The 24,425-nt window shown below is 37.8% G+C and overlaps 1 protein-coding gene across 2 annotated transcripts in view; it reads right to left on the minus strand.

Moving 5' to 3' along the window:
• The window catches only part of XPR1 (xenotropic and polytropic retrovirus receptor 1), a 265,026-nt gene that overhangs the window by 90,065 nt on the left and 150,536 nt on the right, over positions 1-24,425 (minus strand). For both annotated transcript variants that reach the window (XM_031658032.1, XM_031658034.1), the window contains exon 3: positions 12,931-13,032. In XM_031658032.1, the coding sequence (XP_031513892.1) occupies positions 12,931-13,032 (102 nt within the window). The remainder of the gene's footprint in view (positions 1-12,930; positions 13,033-24,425) is intronic.

A 24,425-nucleotide genomic window follows, 5' to 3' on the forward strand; every position in this document is an offset into this window, starting at 1 on the left:
ACTGTACCTTTTCTATGTTTAGATAAATAAATACTTACCATTGTTTTACAATGCCTACAGTATTCTCTGTAGTAACATGCTGGACAGTTTTATAGCCTAGGAGCAACAGGCTATATTATATAGGCTACATGTGTAACAGGATAGACCATCTATGTTTGTGTAAGTACACATGATGTTCCCAAAATGAAATCACCTCATGACGTATTTCTCAGAATTATCCCTGTCATTAAGTGACACATGACTGTATTTTAATTCTCTGACCAATTTATTGGGTTGTGACCTACGATTTTTTTAAAAAATTAATTTACATGATATTGTGTTTGTTTGTGAAGATGTCATTTGGAAACTGTGTTACTCATGACCATAGACATTCCTCATCCTTTCTTTCAGTCTCAGAAAGAAAAAAAGAAAACTAGGAGAGACACAGAACGAAGGAAGGAGAGAAAGAAAATGAGGCTGAGAGAAAAAAGGAGAGAAAGAAAATGAGTCTGGTTTTCACATGGCTTGTTTTTAATAGAGGCTTATCAAACACTTTTTTTTAACAGAATAAAGAAAGGAAAATTTATTGTGGACAATACAAATATTGTAATTGTAATTTCCTTTAGATGTATTAACAAGAAAGCAAGCAAGAGTGGCTGCTTTAATTTCACTTCCCCTACTACCCTCCCTACTCCTTTAAACAGTTCTTAAGTAACTGATTCTACTGTAATGAACTCAAGAGACTCATGACGCAGGAAGACATGTTAAGACATGGGAATTTAAAACAATATACCAACCTACGACCACTCTCATTAAAAATACCTACTTAATCCACATTTTAACACACACATGAGCAAAGAACAAAACCAGTCATTAAGTCATAGTTTAAATACATGCATACTAGACACATGTATCATTTGTAAAATGAACATTTACTATTTCAGTGTAAAAGATTCTAATTATTAATTGCACACATTTAGTGGTATAACAATATACAGTGCCTCAAATTCCTTTTGTATAAAAACAATATAAATCAATAATGAAAAAAACATACACCAAAACATTGTAAAAGGATTACAGGAATAACAGGAATAACTATGTAATAAGAATAGCTCTTAGTAACTATTATCTAATTGGTCTTGCATTTATATGAATCAAGAACATATTTTACAGGCAAGAAATAAGTCTGTTTCTATTATAATTTTCCTACTAATAAAACACCAATGCAATTACCTTCCTTCTTCCCTCTCTCCCTCCTATCCTTTTTAGTAAGGAAAGAGACAGCATATTAACACTGCTGTGACTTCTCAATGTCACTGAAACCAAAAAAAGGCAGCCAGAAAAAAAAATGAAATTATTAAAAAACAAAGAAAAAGCACTTAGCTATTTCAAAATTCCAGCCAATAAAAGAGGCTTGAATGTTTTGTGAAATATTAGAAGCAACACATATATTCTGACTTTTTTTTTTAACATTAGGCACATAAACACTGTTTAGAAGCTAAGTATTTTTAATAAAGAGAAAAGGCAAACTGGTTTGAAAAAAGTGAAGTGATCAGTTGGATCAGTTGTCCACTGGAAAAAGACATTACTGGTTACCACAAAAAAAAAGGTTTCTAATGGTATAGACTTCAAGATTGATACCTTGTCTAGTGACAGAAGAGACCTAAGAGACTTCCAGGTTAGGGATTAGCAATGTTTTTACCATGAAGAACCTCTCCCTTTCACAATTCCCCTCTCTTCCTATGATCTTCGAATACTGATTTTATCTATAAATCTAAATAAATGTCATCTAAATAAATGTCAATTTTCAACCAAAGACACATAATAAAAAATAAAGACTAACAAAATAACTTACATCACGTTTTCTGAATATTGAAAATAGCTTCTGATCCTAACGTGTGGAACCCTACAGGGTTGGGAATCAATCTGCTTGTTTTATAAGTGAGTGCGTGGAAGCCTAGGAAGGTTCAATAGTAAATAGCATCAGCAAGAAAAACATTCCAAATTTTAGCAGCATTCATGCTATATTTTGATTGTTTGGCCTTTTTGATGTGATTAGAAACAGACAAATAAAATACAGCAATTTGTTTCAGGACATTTAAAGTTTTTTAGTCAAAAATATCTCACTTAAAAATGGAGCATTTTTAACTATTTAATGTGTGAGAGATATAAGTGGGTGGAGGCGGGTTATTAAGCTAAACTCACCCCATATTGTTTACAGTTTTTCTTGTGCCCTAGTGTCTGAGAACTGCAGTCTACAATCTTCTGGGGAGAAGGTTGCTAAATAAGGAGGGAAAAAAGATACTGCTGAGGACCAGAACCAAATTATATTTCTGTCAATCATGTCTTCGTATTACCTACCGCTTCCTGATCTGGCAGGAGTCACTCTAGAGACTATCAATTTGTACCAGTGAGGACATCAAGAGACATGCCTCACTGGCCCTGCCAATACACACACAAAACAGGAAGTCATCAAATTATAGCACCAAAATTTTTAATAGTAGCTAGCCTAAAATTATTTTTGAGAAGCAACCTAACTTAAAGAAATCATGTTTTAAACTAAGGGTTGCAACCCAGTATGAGGTCATAAAACCAATTTAGTGGATCATAATCAGCATTTAAAAAAAATCGAGGGAGGGCGCAGCAAGATGGCCAAATAGGAACAGCTCCAGTCTCCAGCTCCCAGCGCGACTGACACAGAAGACAGGTGATTTCTGCATTATCAACTGAGGTACTGGGTTCATCTCACTGGGGAGTGCCGGACAATCGGTGCTGGTCAGCTGTTGCAGCCCGACCAGCGAGAGCTGAAGCAGGGCAAGGCATCGCCTCACCTGGTAAGCGCAAGGGGGAAGGGAATCCCTTTTCCTAGCCAGGGGAACTGAGACACACAACACCTGGAAAATCGGGTAACTCCCACCCCAATACTGCGCTTTAAGCAAACGGGCACACCAGGAGATTATATCCCACACCTGGCCGGGAGGGTCCCACGCCCACAGAGCCTTCCTCATTGCTAGCACAGCAGTCTGCGATCTAACCGCAAGGCAGCAGCCAGGCTGGGGGAGGGGCGCCCGCCATTGCTGAGGCTTAAGTAGGTAAACAAAGCCCTGGGAAGATCAAACTGGGTGGAGCTCACAGCAGCTCAAGGAGGCCTGCCAGTCTCTGTAGACTCCACCTTTGGGGACAGGGCACAGCTAAACAACAACGACAACGACAACAACAACAACAGCAGCAAAAAAGCAGCAGAAACCTCTGCAGATGCAAGCAACTTTGACAGCTTTGAAGAGAGCAGTGGATCTCCCAACACGGAGGTTGAGATCTGAGGACAGACAGACTGCCTGCTCAAGTGGGTCCCTGACCCCTGAGTAGCCTAACTGGGAGATCCCCACTAGGGGCAGACCCACACCCCACACTCATGGAGTACACCCTGAGAGGAAGCTTTCCAAAGCAAGAATCAGACAGGTACACCCCCGCCAAGCCCAGCAGTATTCTGCAGCCTCTGCTGCTGACCACCCAGGCAAACAGGGCCTGGAGGGACCCAAAGGTCTCCAACAGACCTGCACAGCTGGAGGGTCCTGACCTTAGAAGGAAAACTAAACAGGAAGGACACCCACACCAAAAACCACATCAGTACGTCACCATCATCAAAGACCAGAGGCAGATAAACCACAAAGCATGGGGGAAAAAGCAGGGCAGAAAAGCTGGAAATTCAAAAAAATAAGAGCACATCTCCCTCCAAAGCGAATGCGAGGCTCATCGCCAGCAACGGATCAAAGCTGGACGGAGAAGACTTTGACGAGATGAGAGAAGAAGGATTCAGTCCATCAAACTTCTCAGAGCTAAAGGAGGAATAGATCGCACTAAAGAAAGAAACTAAAATCTGAAAAAGAGTGGAAGCAGTTGATAACCAGAACAATTAATGCAGAGAAGGCCATAAACTAACAGACAGAGATGAAACCATGACACGAAATAATGCGACAAATGCACAAGCTTCAGTAACCCATCATCAACTGGAAGAAAGAGTATCAGCGATTGAGGATCAAATGAATGAAATGAAGCTTAGAAGAGAAATCTAAAGAAAAAAGAAGAAAAAGAATGAACAAAGCCTGCAAGAAGTATGGGATTATGTAAAAGACCAAATCTACATCTGATTAAAGTTCTGAAGGAGGGGGAAAATGGAAACCAAGTTGGAAAACACTCTTCAGGATATCATCCAGGAGAACTTCCCAACCTAGTAGGGCAGGCCAACATTCAAATTCAGGAAATACAGAGAACGCCACAAAGATACTCGAGAAGAGCAACTCCAAGACATAATTGCCAGATTCACCAAAGTTGAAATGAAGGAAAAATCTAAGGGCAGCCAGAGAGAAAGGTCGGGTTACCCACAAGGAAGCCCATCAGACCTCACAGCAGATCTCTCTGCAGAAACTCTACAAGCCAGAAGAGAGTAAATAATATTCAACATCTAAAGAAAAGAATTTTCAACCCAGAATTTCATATCCAGCCAAACTAAGTTTCAGAAGTGAAGGAGAAATAAACTTTAACAGATAAGCAAATGCTTAGAGATTTTGTTACCACCAGCCTCCTTACAAGAGACCCTGAAGGAAGCAGTAAACATGGAAAGGAACAACCACCAGCCATTGCAAAAACATGCCAAATGTAAAGACCATCAAGGCTAGGGAAGAAACTGCATCAACTAATCCAGCAAAATAACCAGTTAATATCATAATGGCAGGATCAAGTTCACACATAACAATATTAACTTTTAAAATGTAAATGGATTCAATGTCTAATTAAAAGACACAGACTGGCAAACTGATAAAGAGTCACACCCATCAGTCTGTTGTACTCAGGAGACCCATCTCACATGCAGAGACATATATAGGCTCAAAATAAAGGGATGGAGGAAGTATCTACCAAGCAAAATGGAGAACAAAAAAAGCGGGGTTGCAATACTAGCTCCTGATAAAACAGACTTTTAAACCATCAAAGATCAAAAGAGACAAAGAAGGCCATTACATAATGGTAAAGGGATCAATTCAACAGGGAAGAGCTAACTCTCCTAAATATATATGCACCCAATACAGGGAGCACCCAGATTCATAAAGCAAGTCCTAGGGATCTACAAAGAGATTCTAGACTCTACACAATAATGGGAGATCTCAACACCCCACTGTCAACATTAGACAGAACAACGAGACAGAAAGCACCAAGCACATCCAGGAATTGAACTCATCTCTGCAGCAAGCAGAATCAATAGACATCTACAGAACTCTCTCCACCCCAAATCAACAGAATATACATATATTCTTCTCAGGCACCACATCGCACTTTATTCCAAAATTGACTCACATAGTTAAAGTAAAGCACCTCAGCAAATGTACAAGAACAGAAATTATAACAAACTGTCTCCTCAGACCACAGTGCAATCAAACTAGAACGAGGGATCAAGAAAGTCAATCAAAACCGCCAACTACATGTGGAAACTGAATAACCTGCTCCTGAATGACTACTGGCACACAAACGAAATGAAGGCAGAAATAAAGATGTTCTTGAAACCAATGAGAACAAAGAGGCTAACATACCAGAATCCCTGGGACACATTTAAAGCAGTGTCTGAGGGAAATTTATAGCACTAAATGCCCAATAAGAGAAAGCAGGAAAGATCTAAAATTGACACTTTAACATCACACAATTAAAAGAACTAGAGAAGCAAGAGCAAACACATTCAAAAAAAGCTAGCAGAAGGCAAGAAATAAACCAAGATCAGAGCAGAACTGAAGGGAGATAGAGACACAAAAACCCTCCAAAAAATCAATGAATCCAGGAGCTGGTTTTTGAAAAGATCAACAAATTGATGGTGACTGCTAGCAAGACTAATACAGAAGAAAAGAGAGAAGAATCAAATAGACGAATAAAAATGATATGGGATATCACCGACCCCACAGAAATACAAACTACCATCAGAGAATACTATAAACACCTCACGAAATAAACTAGAAAATTCAGAAGAAATGGATAATTCTGACACTACACTCTCCCAAGACTAAACCAGGAAGAAGTTGAATCCCTGGACAGACCAATAGCAGGCTTCTGAAATTGAGGCAATAATAGCCTACCAACCAAAAAAGTCTATAACCAGATGCACCACAGCTGAATTCCTACCAGAGGCAAGGCCAAGAGTGAGCCGGTACCATTCCTTCTGAAACTATTCCAATCAATAGAAAAAGAGGGAATCCTCCCAACTCATTTTATGGAGACCACATCCTGATACCAAAGCTCCGGCAGAGACAATAACAAAAAGAGAATTTTAGACCAATATCCCTGATGAACATTGATGCAAAAATCCTCAATAAAATACTGGCAAACCGGATTCAGCAGCACATCAAAAGCTTATCCACCATGATCATGGGCTTCATCCTGATGCAAGGCTGGTTCAACATTCGCAAATCATCAAAACATAATCCAGCATATAAACAGAACCAAAGACAAAACCACATGATTATCTCTAATAGATGCAGAAAGCACAAAAATTCAACAGCCCTTCATAAAAACGCTTCAATAAATTCGGTATTGATGGAACGCACTCTGCACACAGAGCTACTAAGACAAACCACAGCCATCATACTGAATGGGCAAAAAACTGGAAAAATTCCCTTTGAAAACTGGCATTAAGACAGGGATGCCTCTCACCACTCCTATTCAACATAGTACAGTTCTGCTAGGGCACCAGGGCAAGAGAAAGAAACGCGGTATTCAGTTAGGAAAAGAAGAAGTCAAATTGTCCTCTTGCAGATGACATGATTGCATATTTAGAAAAACCCCATTGTCTCAGCCCAAAATCTCCTTAAGCTGATAAGAAACTTCAGCAAAGTCTCAGGATAAAAATTAATGTGCAAAAATCACAAGCATTCTTATACACCAGTAACAGACAGACAGAGAGCCAAATCATGAATGAACTTCCATTCACAATTGTTTCAAAGAGAATAAAATACCTAGGAATCCAACTTACAAGGGATGTAAAGGACGCCTTTCAAGGAGAACTACAAACCACTGCTCAGTGAAATAAAAGAGGACATAAACAAATGGAAGAACATACCATGCCATGGATAGAAGAATCAATATCGAAAATGGCCGCATTGCTCAAGGTAATTTATAGATTCAATGCCATCCCCATCAAGCTACCAATGAGTTTCTTCACAGAACTGGAAAACTGCTTTAAAGTTCATATGGAACCAAAAAGAGCCCACATCTCCAAGACAATCCTGGGTCAAAAGAACAAAAGCTGGAGGCATCACGCCATCTGACTTCAAACTATACTACAAGACTACAGGAACTAAAAACAGCATGGTACTGGTACCAAAACAGAGATATAGACCAATGGGAACAGAACAGAGTCCTCAGAAATAATACCACACATCTACAGCCATCTGATCTTTGATAAACCTGAGAAAACAAGAAATGGGAAAAGGATTCCCTATTTAATAAATGGTGCTGATATCATAGCCGTAGTAGAAAAGTTGAAACTGGATCCTTTCCTTACTCCTTATACAAAATTAATTCAAGATGGATCAGAGACTTAAATAAGCTAGACCTAATACCATAAAAACCCTAGAGGAAAACCTAGGTAATACCATTCAGGACATAGGCACGTGGCAAGGGACTTCACGCCCAAAACACCAAAAGCAACGACCACCATGACCTAACATCCCAGCTGTCCTGTCCTATCTGAGTGAACAGGCAACCCACAGAATGTGGGAGAAAATTTTGCAATCTACTCATCTGACAAAGGGCTAATATCCAGAACCCACAAAGAACTCAAACAAATTTCTATAAGAAAAACAAACAACCCCATCAGAAAGTAAGTAAAGGATATGAACAGATATTTCTCAAAAAAGAGGACATTCATATAGCCAACAGACATAAGGAAAAAAAAATGCTCATCATCACTGGCCATCAGAGAAATGCAAATCAAAACCACAATGAGATACCATCTCACACCAGTCAGAATGGCAATCATTAAAAGTCAGGAAACAACAGATGCTGGAGAGGATGGGAGAAATAGAACACTTTACACTGTTGGTGGACTGTAAACCAGTTCAACCATTATGGAAACAGTACATGCATTCCTCAAGGATCTAGAACTAGAAGTGCCCATAGGACCCAGCCATCCCATTACTGGGTATATACCCTAAGGATTACAAATCATGCTAGCGATAAAGACACATGCAGACATTTGTTTACCGCGGCACTATTCACAATAGCAAAGACTTGAATCAACCCAAATGTCCATCAGTGACAGACTGATGAAGAAAAATGTGGCACATATATACACCATGGAATACTATGCAGCCATAAAAAGGATACTTGTGTCCTTTGTAGGGGACATGGATGCATTGGAAACCACCTGGCCCTCAGCTAACTATCAGCTAACAGAAAACCAAACACCGTGATGTTCTCACTCATAGGTGGGAACTGGAACAATGAGATCACTTGACTCGGAAGGGGAACATCACACAATCGGGCCTATCACGGGAGGGGAGGGGAGGGCCAGAATTCGGGAGTTATACCCGATGTAAATGATGAGTTGATGTGGGTGCTTGAGAGCTGATGGGTGCAGCACACCAACATGGCAATAAGCATACATATAGAATAAACCCTGCATCGCTATGCACATGTACCCTAGAACTTAAAGTGTAATAAAAAAAAAATCGAACAGAATAGAAAAATATAGAAAACAGAATATACTACAAGTACTAAAGATAAGTACTGTTTCATGAAAAAAATCTTAAATTATTTAAATACATTGTGTAGTCACACACATATAGATGCATACAAACATATATAAAACAAATGTATCTGTATATGTGTGCTGGGTCATAATTTAGTTTTTTTTTTACTATAACTCAAAATATAAAAAGTGTCTACTGGCCAGGCGCAGTGGCTCATGCCTGTAATCCCAGCACTTTGGGAGGTCGAGGGTGGTGGATCACCTGAGGTCAGGAGTTCAAGACCTGCCTGGCCAACATGGTGAAACCCCATCTCTACTAAAAATAAAAATAAAAAATTAGCCAGGTGTGTGGCACATGCCTGTAGTTCCAGCTACGCAGGAGGCTGAGGCAGGAGGATCACTTGAACCGGGAGGCAGAGGTTGCTGTGAGCCAAGATCACACCACTGCACTCTAGCCTAGAGTGAGACCCTGTCTCAAAAACAAACAAAAGAAACAAAGTACTACAAGAGTAGATATTTTTCTTCATAAACCAAGAAGCATTTTCTATTCTTTGTGAAACAAATCATCCATTTAGAGTTAACCTTAAGAGATTCTTCTTTTTCAAAAAAATGTCATAGTAGAAGAAAAAAGCTAATAAACTTGATTTTATATATTCATAGTTTACAGCCTTACATCATTTCCAATACCCTTTCTGAATCTAAACATTTGCTTCATTGCAAATGCCCTCCTCTTTTAGTCTCCTCCTCCTCCTGCTATATGGTCTTCTCTGTCTACATCGCTGATTCCTCTTAATCCTGCTATCTCCTAATTATAGAAATTATCTTTCTCCTTGAGAACACTGCAATCCCTTCTGTACATTTTTCCCTTAGAGAAAATCTACCTGTTTGCATGGCTTTAAATAATATTTATATTTTGGCTGGGCGCGGTGGCTCAAGCCTGTAATCCCAGCACTGTGGGAAGCCGAGACGGGCGGATCACAAGGTCAGGAGATCGAGACCATCCTGGTTAACACGGTGAAACCCCGTCTCTACTAAAAATTACAAAAAACTAGCCGGGCAAGGTGGCAGGCGCCTGTAATCCCAGCTACTCGGGAGGCTGAGGTAGGAGAATGGCGTAAACCCGGGAGGCGGAGCTTGCAGTGAGCTGAGATCCAGCCACTGCACTCCAGCCTGGGTGACAGAGCGAGACTCCGAAAAAAAAAAAAAAATAATAATAATAATAATATTTATATTTTGACTGGGCACGGTGGCTCACACCTGTAATCCCAGCCCTTTGGGAGGCCAAGGCAGGTGGATCACGAAGTCAGGAGATCGAGACCATCCTGGCTAACATGGTGAAACTCCGTCTCAACTAAAAATACAAAAAAAATTAGCCAGGCATGGTGGCGGGTACCTGTAGTCCCAGCTACTCAGGAGGCTGAGGCAGGAGAATGGCATGAACCTGGGAGGCGGAGTTTACAGTGAGCTGAGATTATACCATTGCACTCCAGCCTGGGCAACAGAGCAAGACTCTGTCTCAAAAAAAAAAAAAAAAAAAATTTATATTTTGTCTCTGTCTTCTAGGTGCCTCTACCCTTGTGAAAGAGACATATATACATGCTATGCTCTTTCAACTCTTTCATGGCTCTTGCTTGTGCATAAACTGTTCCCTCTGCCAAAGGAAAAAGCCCAGCTACAAATGAAAGATGAGGAGGAGGAGGATATAAAGTTAAGAAATTTGCTTGCTCATTTTTTTTTTTTTTTTTTTTTGAAGGGAATGACTTGCTAAGGAGATTGAATCAACAAAAAGGGAAGTTATATTTATTTAATAATTCTTAGAGGAAATAATTACTGGAGCAAGGTCTTGAAGAGTTGAAATTTAGTAGTTGTAAAGATCTCGGATGGAATAAAGAGGGATATATCTCTTCTACAAAGATTGGAGGAATATAAATAAGGATGAGAATGTCTATAGGCATTTGGGAGAGAGGTGCAGACATAATACCATATATCTGCATGGCATTATACATCAACAGAAGCTGATGGCCTTTATTTTTATTTGTAAAGCAGCGGGTACAATGAGCATGATGGGGAAGGTGGTGGGGTTAGAGAATTCTGGAGAACGATATAAAGTTTACAAAAGCACTTTGGAGCATGAAAAAGGATACTGATTAGGACCCGCAGGAAGCTTTGAGGGCGTAGTTAAGGGTGCAACAACGAATTGATTGTGGTTCCAATTTCTTCTGCTGTTGTCCTACGCAGCCTCTGGGGTAGGCATGAAGAAGGTAAAGGATCAATTGATTGAGTTTTACTAGGCAGATGCAACATAAGGCAATGAGGGCAAAGGGATTAAAAACACAGGGGTCAAAATGGTTAAAATGATTGATGGAGAAGAAAATAATTCTGGCTGGGTGTGGTGGCCATGCCTATAATCCCAGCACTTAGGAAGACAGAGGCAAGAAGATAGCTTGAGCACAGGAATTCAAGACCTGCCTGGGCAACATAGTGAGACCCCATTCTCCAAAAAAAGGAAAAAAGAAGACAAAAAAAAAAGTCGGAAATAATTATAAGAGGTGTATGATAAACTGAAATAAAATGGGAGAGTCAAGAAACTAGAGCTCTGTGACATGGAAAAACAGATATTAAAGGAGTAGGGGAGTAAAAAGCTAAAAGGCTGGGAGACATGGTCATAGACTCATATTAGGTTTTGGTATTTTAGAGGAGAGGAATTCTGGGTGATGGGTATGGCTATGTGTGTATGGGGCTAAAGTACAGTGTAACTGAAAATGACTGTCCACAAGGACAATGAAGTCATCCAGCATGATACGAAAAATTAAGATAGAGATTGACTGGGAGCCAGGAGTCCAAGTTCACAGTGAGCAACCAAGAGGTCAGCAGATGCTAACGAACAGGAGTGGCAGAAATAGAACAATACTGATGCTTAGAAGAAGATTCATTTTTATAGAAATACACAGAAATGCTGATTTGGAAGAACAATGGTAGCTAAGAGAATGCTGGACTCAATCTCTCGTCTTCTGGCAGCTCTTTCTCACTGACTCTTTTTACGTTTTTCCATCTCCTGACTCTCAATACTCTATAAAAGAGAACGATCAGCCTCTAGTTGAAGGGGCTGCTGAAAAAGGTTATCTGAGTAAGATGCTTCCAGAAGTTGTGGACAAGCCAGGAAAAAAATCATCCAAAAAACAAATTAGTAAAGTCATGAAACTATTCATCTTTAGACTAATTCACACTAATAACTGGTTTATGATTATGCTAGTTATAAGATTATGGTATTTCTAAAGTCTTTGCCAAGAGATGAGAGTATATTCTCAATAGCAGGCATGTAATTTACATATTAAATATAAAAAGAAAAAATAGAGTAATTTTATATTTTTGATATTAAATATAATTACAGACTAAAATTTTTTTCATAAATTACTGCTCAGGGGATAGATACATTACATTCAAAGGGATAGGTATTCCAGTTACTAGGCTGTAAATTTGGCAGTGTAACAGGAACTATGTGTAAAGTTTCGAGTCTAGATGAAATATCCTTCTGAATTGAACTCACTTTGTTCAGATTCTGTACTCATGAAACTATCTGATTATTAACTAGGTCTCACAGGACTCTTGATGTCTAAGGTAGTGCTCTAAAGTTTCCAAAATTTTTCACTATAAAGACATTGTTTTACTAATGTATATTAGGTACGTTACAACAATACATGTATGAAAAATAAAATTCAAAAGACTCAGACATAAATTTATATAAGTTCTAACATTTTCTTCTCACATTCCAATGGCATACTGTAGATGCTACTCTGGAGGCCAGTGCTTTAGAGAAATAAGTATGAGTGTTCTAGGCAATGAAAAGGTATAAAACTGCCATCATTGATAAGCTGGAACTATGTAATTCATCTCTGGCTAAAATGATAATATCAAGTTTCTGACTCTTTAAGCTTTGAACTGGGTCACAGTGAAGCTATACCAAGCTACTGCCTCTCAATGAAGTCCCAATATCCTTTTGACTGAAGAGTCTAGGCAATGACCACAGAAAGCTTAAACATTGAGAAACCAGATGTGTTCTTATCCCAGCTAAGAAAATATCTCTTAAGTGTAGTATAGTAAGGAAAACAAGACTCAATTTAAAAACAATGATCATTGATCAGAAGTTTCAACAATGATATGGTACAATTTATCCTTCCCTGGCAGGAAAAAAAAAAACAAAAAACAGTCTCTTAATTACTCACCTGAATAAAATGTGTTGATTTTGGCAAGTTCTTTTTCACAGGTTTGGAAAAATTTCTCTTCAAACTTGGCAAAATACCTCTTTACTGTGTCCTCATCTGTAACTGAAAGACAGGAAAATGATATTTAAATTTAATGCCCAAAGGCCAATTGAGAAAACTAAGGAAACAAAAACTAAGATTACTTTTTGAGTTTTTAAAATGACAACTTTATATATATTTCTCTGAAAAAATGAATTGTGAACCAGATTAAGAAAAGACTAATCAAAGGCCTCTTCAGGCCAAGTGCGGTGGCTCATGCCTGTAATCCCAGTACTTCTGGGGGCCAAGGCGGGCAGATCACTTGAGGTCAGGCGTTCAAGACCAGCCTGGCCAACATGGTGAAACCCCGTCTCTACTAAAAATACAAAACTTAGCTGGGCGTGGTGGTGGGCACCTGTAATCCCACCTACTTGGGAGGCTGAGGGAGGTGGAGGCTGCAGTGAGCCAAGATTGCACTACTGCACTCCATCCTGGGTAACAGAGCAAGACCCCACTTCAAAAAAACAGAAACAAAAACAAAACAAAAAAACCTCTTCATAAGACCACACACAAGCCTTCTTTAAGTGAATGAGAGTTTCCGAAAGCTCTACTACAATAAATTTATAATGTGGGAGAAAATAAGGTTCTAAGACTGTAGAAGAGAAAAAAACTGTAGACAGAATTGATCAAGGAAGATTCAAGGTACTAGGGGCTGAGCTGAGTAGAATTCATTCAGCAAGAGAATAAATATCTCGGGGAAGGAAAAAATGCAAAGCAAAGGTATGAAGACATGAATGTATAATATGTTTCTGGGGAAAATGAGTTGATTTTATTCTATATTAAATTGCTATCTATTTTACTTTAACTGTACCACATACAGAGAAAGAAGTGTGCACTGAATAGTGTAAATTACAAGTTCCAAACCTTCAGGAGCTGGGAAGGTAACATAAATGTGTTGAGCAAGTAGATGATTGTGCAAACGTGGTGAGAAATGACAAAGTGACACCTTCAGGAGAAGGAGTGGTTGGGATTCTGACAAGCTGGAAAGGATATGTCTGTCTAGTTGCTGCCATGTGGTGATGTCGGCCCAGTTTGTCAAATCTTTCCATTTTTCAGGAGAAGCTATAAATCCAGATATTTTAAAAACACTGTGTGGGCCAATCAATACATGTCTCTGCAGGCTGGATTCACTTTGTCAGTTCTGTCATGTAGCCTATCAACCTACTGAATCCCATATGTAGAGATATATGTAACTTCAGGAACCCAAGACTAAAAGGGTAGGTTTCTTGGCCAAGTGAGATCTATGTAGACTCTCTAGATGCTAATAATATTAATAATATAGAACTATCCTATTTCTGGATCTCTGAGGTACTCTAAGATTGAAAAGTGTAAAAAAAGTATAGGTTCCTTTCTGAGCCCCAGGTCCCCCAAAACTCAGTGCAGTCCCAGAAACTCTTAAAATACTCCACCTGTCTAGGAATAAGGAAAATGGTCCAAAAGCAGTATGTGATACACATACACATATACATAAATTCATATTATTGCATGGTATAATTTGTAGTACCAGAGATATTTTAAAGAAAAACAAGGCCGGGCGCGGTGGCTCACACCTGTAATCCCAGCACTTTGGGAGGCCGAGACGGGCGGAGATCAGGAGATCGAGACCATCCTGGCTAACACAGTGAAACCCCATCTCTACCAAAAAATACAAAAAACTAGCCGGGCGAGGTGGTGGGTGCTTGTAGTCCCAGCTACTCGGGAGGCTAAGGCAGGAGAATGGCGTAAACCCGGGAGGTGGAGCTTGCAGCGAGCTGAGATCCGGCCACTGCACCCCAGCCTGGGAGACAGAGCGAGACTCCATCTCAAAAAAAAAAAAAAAGAAAAACAAAAGCTTAAGGTTCTAAAAAGCATGCTGAATCCATTCATTTTATTTGAATAACACTGCACAAAACTTTTATTTAAACATACCTGCTTCTCTAATTCATATGCTTCAGACCTGAGCAGATAATGCAGGATGTTGTATTGATTCTGCAGTAAAACAGGATGGCCACTTTAAACTCCGCAATCTAGGTACAATAAGGGCTACAGCTGCCCAAGGTCACTGGGAATTATTTTTTTCAAAGCATGAAGCAGGCCACAGCTTTTTCTTTCTTTCTTTCTTTTCTGCCTTTTTTTTTTTTTTTTAAAGCTGAGTTTGAGTTAAGGAAACTCCATGGTAACAGATGCAGCTCTTACAATAGCATCTGAACAGCTGATTTAAAATAAGAGTAACAGCTTATTCTAATTAATTACCTAATTATTTTTATTTTATTCTCTATTGTTAGGAAAGAAAACCCAAAAGTAAAACATGGGCTTGGTTGGTCATATTTACTGTGTTTTCCTCTTAACAGACAACTTTTATTAACATAAAGCAATAGAAATACAACTGTTCAGCAAAATGATTTAAACATAGCTTCTGTTCTTAAAATAATTTTTAATATATATTAATGTTCACATAGGTTGTATATTCAACATCAGCTATTTATAGTATGACCAAGAATTCAGAAACAAAAAATCTAGGCCTCTGAGAAACGAAAATATACATAAACTCCATGTGTTAAAGCATGAATATTCTACCCATGAATCAGTCTCCTAAGAATTTATTTCTTTGCTTTAAAGATTGTTTTATCTGGCCAGGTGTGATGGCTCATGCCTGTAATCCCAGCATTTTGGGAGGCCGAGACAGAGGGGATCACCTGAGGTCAGAAGTTCAAGACCAGCCTGACCAACATGGTGAAACCCTGTCCTGTCTCTGCTAAAAATATAAAAATTAGTTGGGCATGGTGGCTCCTGCCTGTAATCCTAGCTACTCGGGAGGCTGAGGCAGGAGAATTGCTTGAACCTGGGCGGAGGTGGAGGTTGCAGTGAGCTGAGATCCCACCACTGGACTCCAGCCTGGGTGACAGAGCAAGACTTCATCTCAAAAGGAAAAAAAAAAAAAGAAGAGAGAGAGATTGTTTTATCTAAAACACCGGCAGTTTGTTTAGTTTTCTAGTTCAGACATAAAATAGCCACTAATCAGAAGAAGATAGAGTAAGGTTGCAGTAACATGCACGCACACAGACCAAGAAAAAAAAAAAAACTAACAGAGAGAAGGAGAAAAATATAAATAAAAACAGCAAGAATTGTGTGCAAAATAAGTTAAATGAAAGACAATGTTTTTGCCTTCTCAGATATCAAAAGACTTGGTAAACTACTGTAATTAAAAGTACACTTTTAGTAAATAAGAAAAACACAGCAAAAAGAACAGAGTCCAGAAGTAAATCTTCATATATATAGAAATTTAGATTACGATAAAGGAGGCCTCAAATCTTAGTGAGAAAAGAATGAATTATACATCAATAGGGCTGGGTCAACCAGCCATCAATTTAGAAGAAACTCAAAATGGAGTTAAAGAAATGATATAAAACACTATAAAAAACAGAACATTTAAATAATTCCACATGGGGAAGGCCTTCTTAATATTACACAAAACACAGAAGCCATAAAGGAAATGATTGACACTTACACAAAATAAAAATTTCCATTTCACAAAACACCACAAGCAAATTAAAAGAAAAGCAGCAGAAATATATATCTACAACATTTAAAATAAATAACATGCAAAATATATTTTTTAAAATTCTTACAAGTCAATATTAAAAAGATAATTTGATTCTGTAAGAAAAGTAGGTTAATTACAGCAATTCATAGAAAAAGAAATATAAATGGCCAATGAACAAATGAAAGGATGCCAGATGTCATATAAATGCAACTTTTTAAAAAAAGGAAATACAGCTCTTCAACCATCGGGTTAGAAAGAGTTTTAAAATAGTGGTATCATTTGGCAATGGTAAGGATAAATGAACATACTCATTCCTTGTTGATGGAAGTGTAAATTTTAGGAAGACAATTTGGCAGTAGCTATCAAAATTTTCAGTGTTTAATCCCTCATGTAGGAAATGTATTCTAAAGGAATCTCTATACAAGTGGATGTATTTCCAAGGATCTTCATTCACTTTTTTTTTTTTTTTTTTTGAGACACAGTCTTGCTCTGTCTGGACTGAAACAGAGAGTGAAACGGCATGATCTTGGCTCACTGCAACCTACACTTCCCGGGTTCAAGCGATTCTCCTGTCTCAGCTTCCCAAGTAGCTGGGATTACAAGTGCCCGCCATCATGCCCAGCTAATTTTTGTATTTTTAGTAGAGATGGGGTTTCACCATGTTGGTCAGGCTGGTCTCAAACTCCTGATCTCAGGTGATCCACCTGCCTCAACCTCCCAAAGTGCTGGGATTACAGGTGTGAGCTACCACGCCCTGCCTCACCACTGTTTTTAATAGTGAAAAAGAAACAAATTGATGTCCAAAAGGGGAGTGGTTAAGTAAATTACGATATTACGTAACACTATGCATTTAAAAAATAATATACATACATCCTGGTGTGTATAAAAAATCAAGAAACACTGTTGAGGAAAAAATAAATAACAGAATATATATAGCACGATCCCATTAATGGAAAATATGTACATAAGTTAATATTCATATGTTCATTCATAGAAAGATTGCAAGGATGCATAACAATCTGTTGTGGTTACCTCCTTTGAAAGGGGAGTAGGTATGAGAAAGATTATCACATTTTGCTATCTTCAATTATTATATTGTTTGAACCCATTAAAATGAAAAGGTATTCATAAAGGATAAGTAAATTATACTGTATAAATAAAGGATATTATTAACTGGAAGAAAAAAAGAAACACAGCATATCCAGACCTTTAAACTATACATAGTAAAAACTAATCAGCCCAGCATAGCTAGTTGAATAGAGTTTTTTCGTTTGTTTGTTTGTTTTGAGACAGCGCCTAGCTGTGTCACCCAGGCTGAAGTGCAGTGGCATATTCATAGCTCACTACAGCCTCAACCTCCCAGGCTCAATCGAGCCTCCCACCTTAGCCTCCCTAGTAGCTGGGACCACAGGAAACAGATTATCTATACCAGAATATAGCGGTATATAGAATGATTAAGCCTTTCACTTCAGTTATGAGAAACTTACAGAATGCTAATGTACAGAACATCAATTTCTATTATAAGATGCTTCCAATAATGTACCTGCTGAATGTCAGAAATCAGTAACTCTGAATTGGAGAATCAGAGAATTTCAGCATTCAAAAATCAACTAGCCCAATATTCTTATTTTACAGATGAGAAAACTGAGGTACAAAGAGCCTAGGTGACGTGAGTTTTCCCCTCCCCAATATCAATATAAGTTTTATAGAAAAATCACTGTATTTTATAAAATAGGGAATATAAACATATTAACTGTATAAAAGTGACTACTAAGAGCTACATGGGTATTATGAGTGAACTGTGTCTCACCCAAAATCATATGTGGAAGCCCTAACCCCACAATGTGACTTGTATTTGGAGACAGGGCCTTTAAAGAGGCAATTAAGGTTAAACGAGGACTTAAGATTAATGGAACCTTAATCCCACAAAACTAGTGTTCCTATAAAAAAAGAGACACCAGAGATCCCCCACTGCCCCCGCCCAACACATAAGTGCGTGCTCTCTCTCTCCCTCTGCCTCCCTCATTACAGTCACACACAGAGGATAGGCCATGTGTGGGGAAATGCTTGCAAAGAGGAAAAGAGGCCTTACTAGAAACCATTTCTGCCTGCATCTTGATCATGGACTTTCAAGCCTCCAGAAATATGAGAAAACAAATTTCTGTTGTTTAAGGCACCCAGTCTGTACTATTATGCTACGGCAGTCTGAGTAGACTAATACAATGGGCTAAACATGTCCTGAATTCAATAATTAGTCACAAAAGACTAAGCTTAGTTTAGAGAGAGCTAGCATAAATAAGTACAAATATTAGCAAGCTATATTAACAATGATCAGATTAGCAGTAACAGAAAAAAGGAAGTCAAACGAGTGAAAAAAATTAAAAACAGGTAAAGAACGACTTAAAGAACACCGTCTTAGAGATTCCCTTGCTCTGAGTTAAATAAATATTAAATCAGTCAGTTATACTAAAATAGAGACACACAGTTACACTGAGAGAGAGAGAGAAAGAGAGACTAATTTCTTTGTCATCTCTATAATCGTCTTATCTCCAGCTTGCATTTGTGGATGACAGACAATTGCTTTCTCATCCACCCCGCAAACCATTAATAGAAAATGATTCTTTGCTTGAACCTAGGAGGCGGAGGTTGCAGTGAGCTGAGATCGCACCACCACACTCCAGCCTGGGTGTCAGAGACTGTCTCAAAAAGAAAATAATTCTTTAAGAGTACCGATCAAGGTAAAATACTCCTACTGCATAGCAGCCACCATCAAGTGCTTTTTACAGCAACATTCAGTCAGGAATATTTTCATTTTTATACTATTAATGTCATCAAATTTTCTCATGCAATCTCTGGGTTAAATACATAAAAGGCCAATCTTCTCAAAAACCATTTCTTTAAAACTACTATTAACACCATCAAATATCTTTAATGTTCCATTCAAGTTTTTATTACTATTCTCAATTTTCTTAATTTCCAGATCTGTGAGACGTTTAGGACGGGGATTATGTCTTTTTAAAATCTGTATAGATGATATATACCCAACATAATGTCTGATACACAGTATGTGCTCCACACACTATTTTTAAAATTGTAAATGTTGAAACCATGTTCTCATTTTTTGAAAATTATGATACTTTATTAAAGTAAAAAAAAAAAACCCTCCAATAATTGGATAGTCACATGCAAAAGAATGAAGTTAGACTCCCACACAGATACAAAAATTAAGTCAAAAGTGATCAAAGATCTAAATGTAAGAGGTAAAACTACATTAGCTCTTAGAAGAAAACACAGGTAAAAATCTTCCTGATCTCAGATGGGATAATGGTTTCTTAAATATGACACCAAACACATAAGCAATAAATAAAAAAATTGATAGATTGAACTTTATCAAAATTAAAAACTTTTCTGCTTAAAAGGGCACTATCAAAAAAGTAAAAGACAAACACAATGGGAGAAAACATTTGCAAACCCATATCAAAACTATCTGACAAGGGTTTAGTATCCAGAATATAAAAAGACTTACAACTCTTTCATCTCTTTTAGAAAATATGCCAAAAAGACTCCTCTAACTCAACAATAAGACATATAACCAAATTTTAAAAAATGGACAAAGAATCTGAATAGACATTTCTCCAAAGACGACACATAAATGACCAATAAGTACATGAAAATATTTCAACACATCAGTCATTAGTGAAATACAAATCAAATGACAATGAGATACCATCTCATACCCATTAGAATAGCTATAATTTAAAAAGGCAATAATAAGGGTTGGTAAGAATATGGAGAAATTAGAACCCTCATATATTACTGGTAAGAATGTTAAATGATGCAGCTACTTGGGAAGCCAGTTCGGTAGTTCCTCAACAAGTTAAAAACAGATTACCATATGATTCAACAGTTCTACTTCTAGGTACATACCCAAGAGAAGTAAAAACATATGTTCACAGAAAAACTCATATATGAATGTTCATAGCAGCATTATTTATAATATCAAAAAGGAGAAACAACCCAAATGTCTCCCGATGGATAAGTGGATAAACAAAATGTAGTATATCCATACAACTGAATACAATTCAGCCACAGAAAGGAATAATGCACGGTTCCATGCTATGACATGGATGAACTCTGAAAATATTATGCTAAGAGAAAGAAGCCAGACAGTAAACATCACACGTTGTATGAATCCATTTATATGAAATGTCCAGAATATATAAATCCATAGAGACAGAGAGTAGAGTGGTGTGGCAGGCAGGGGCTGGGGGAAGGAGGAGTGGAGAGTGATGAAAATGTTCTTGAATTAGATAGTGGTGATGGCTGCACAAACTTGTGAATATATTAGAGACCTTTGAATTACACACTTATTTATTTATTTATTTATTTTTGAGACAAAGTCTTGCTCTGTTGCCGAGACTGTAGTGGAATGGCGTGATCTTGGCTCACTGCAACCTCTGCCTTCCGGGTTCAAGTGATTGTCCTGCCTCAGCCTCCTGAGTAGGTGGGATTATAGGTGCCCACCACCACACCCAATTTTTGTATTTCTACTGGAGATGAGGTTTCACCATGTTGGCCAGGCTGGTCTCTAACTCCTGACCTCAGGTGATCCACCCACCTCAGCCTCCCAAAGTGCTGGGATTACAGGTATGAGCCACCATGCCCAGTCTTGAATTACACACTTTAAAAGAGTGAATTTTATAATATGTGAATTATATTAATAAAATGTATTTATTCAACAAATAATTATTGTACCTATTAGATGCTAGGCTCTTTATTAAATGCTAGGGATATGATGAATGAGATAAATGTGGCTCCTGCCCTCATACAGTTTACATTCTAGCGACTGAGGCAGAAAGAAATCTACACAAGTAAACAAAGAATTACAAACTATAAAAAGTGAATGAAGACAACAAATAGGCTGATGAGACAGAGCGTAAGAACTGGGATAGATAGCTATCCTTTCTGGCAGGGTAAAAAATGATCAGAAAACATCTCTTTTTTTTTTTTTTTTTTTTTTAAGAGATGACATTTAATCTAAGACTGAACCTAAAGGATAAGAAAGAACAAGGACAAAATAATTCCCAACAGAGGGAAGAGCATGTTAGAAAAGAAACTGAGATGCCTAAAGAACTGAAAGAAGCTCACTATGTGACTGCCACCAGGTGGTGATAGGAGGTGAGGTAACGGAGGCAAATAAAGGCCCTTTCATGCACAAAGCCCATGTTACGAAGTTTGAACTTTATTCTAAGTGCCATAGAAAATATTGATGAGTTTTAGGGGGAAGCCTAAATAGGAGAATTAGTTTCTGTTTTATTAAATTATAATTTTAAAATCACATTTCCTAGGAAATTAGGTGAGAAAATGAAGGAGAAGGAGAAGTATTCTATCCTCAAATAAATCTGGGAATTATGAATATAAAACAGGATCAAACTGACTTTTTAAAGGTAATTCTCACTCTTGGGTGGGTTGGCTTCCAGGGGACAAAGGGGCATTTGGCAATATCTGGAGATACTTGTGGTTGTCACAGCTGGGCAACCACGAGTATATTAGTGTTACTAGAGTCTAATGGGTAGGGGTCAAGGATGCTGCTAAATAGTCTACAATTTCCAGGAGAGCAATCCTTCCCACTGCCTGCTCCAAACACAGAATTATCCAGTCCAAAATGTCAACAGTATCAAGGTTGAGAAACTGTTTTAAGGCAAAAGAAAAAGCTTGACTATGCTAATATACACTGTTATTCTATGGGAAGTGGAACTAATACATTGTGTTTCCCAAAGTTATTTATAAGAAGACAATCCTTGGTGGTAGAGGGGGAATGATGGCAGAAAGACGGAGAAAGGGTTGTAGAATACCTATTAAAATCTGCAGGAATAGGCCAGGCATGGTGGCTCATGCCTGTAATCTCAGCGTTTCAGGAGACTGAGGTGGGAGAACTGCTTGAGCCCAGGAGTTGGAGACCAGCCTGCACAACTTAGGGAGACCCAGTCTCTACAAAAAAAATTTTTTTAATTAGCTGGGTGTGGTAGTGTGCGCCTGTGGTCCCAGCTACTTGGGAGGTTGAGGTGGGAGGATCACCTGAGCCTGGGAGATGAAGGATGCAGTGAGCTGTGATCATGTTATACACTAGCCTGAGTGGCAGACTAAGACCCTGTCTCAAAACATAAAATTAAAATTAAAAAAAAAGATCTCCTGAAACAGTATTCTGTGGAATACCAGTTTGAGAGGCACTAACTTTACTATCACACCACCTCTTTGCATTTTAATTATATTCCCTACACAATAGTTTCTATGATTTCTTAGTTTCTCCTGCTTATGACAGCAGAGAAATAAAAATTAAATATATGACCAGGCTCCATCAAATATAGAAAGAATATTTAGCACTACTGTTTCATGCTTGTACCAAAAAAAAGGTGTGTGTTTTTTTAAGAGTGTGATTTATAAACTGAGAATAACTAACTTGAAATCCTTTTTTTCCAGATGCTATTACATCAACAGATGGGTAGACGAATTATATAAAGCATATGGCAAAGATTTCAAAGATAAAAATGTTACTCTAAAATCATTGGTGTAGTAGAAATAGAGCTAAATCAGGAGTCATTCATTCAACAAGTATCAAGGCCCTCCTATGTACCAGGCAATGTGGCAGGGGTAGGGATACAGTGATAAGCAAAATAAACATAAATTCTGCCCTTTGAGATTACAGTCTACAGTCTGAGGAAAAAAACTTTAATCAAATAATCATACAAATATACAAAGGGTAGAATAGAGGATTAGACTTCTTCCTGAGACCAATGAGCCATTTTTGAAGGATTTTAAGCAGAGGGAATAGCATGATCAAATACGCTTTCCAAATGAGGTTGTCAGGAGACCAACGAGACATAGTACAGTACATACCAAGGGAGAGATTACAACAGCCTCAGCCTCAACTAGAGTGAGGGCACTGGAGACAGAGAAGTGAAAACATTCAAAAGATATTCTGGAGGTAAAATCAGTAGGTTTTAGTGCAGACTGGACATGGTTCTGTTGCCAACTACCTATATTAGCTTGAGCAAGTAACACTCTGGGCCTGTTTTCACCATGAAAAATAAGGGCATTTGAATAGGTAACCTCTAAATCTTTTCCTAATTGCAAATTTCTAACTAAAACTGCTTATTTCTGCAAAATGATTCTGAATCTAACTAGGCTTAAGCAGTCCGTAGACAATATGTTCTGATCTGAGTCTATCTTAAGGTTTTATCAGATGAGGTTTAACTAAATGTGGTTTTAAAATATTCTTGGTAGAACATACACAAAAAAGTCTTTTCACTTATAATAGTGACATGTAAGTGAGAAAAAAATCAATCTCACTAGCACTAGATATAATACAATCCAAGCTATTTAATATCCCAATGAGTATTTACCTAATATCTGCTAGGTAAAGATCAACAATAAATGAAATATCAATAAATAATTCAAGCAAGGGTATAATTCATTAGTAAAGTGGGAGATATGTAACAGTGGTTTTCAAATTATTTTTGCTCTTGTAACTTCTAAAATAATTTTGAATAACTATCTTGCAATTGTTAAGTCATGATAACTGATTTTGAACACATTTAAATAGTTATAAACAATGTAATTTCTGGCATGCTGTAATTAATTGCATTTTAAAATACAAGGACATTGTTTTAATTGTATAATGGAAATTAACTGCCACAATAATTCAATAATTACTTGATGCTAGCTCACTACCAAATACATAAAGAAGCTCTTCTTTAACAGTTGGAAGATTCACATCATTCTATTTTCTTCTTGAATTTGTACTTCCACTCTACCTACATTACAGGATTTATCCTAATATATTTTAAAGTTTGGAAGTCAATTATTGATCATTTTATACTTCCTAGTCATTAAA

Source organism: Papio anubis, chromosome 1 (genome assembly GCF_008728515.1).
Source record: "Papio anubis isolate 15944 chromosome 1, Panubis1.0, whole genome shotgun sequence".
NCBI lineage: Eukaryota > Metazoa > Chordata > Mammalia > Primates > Cercopithecidae > Papio > Papio anubis.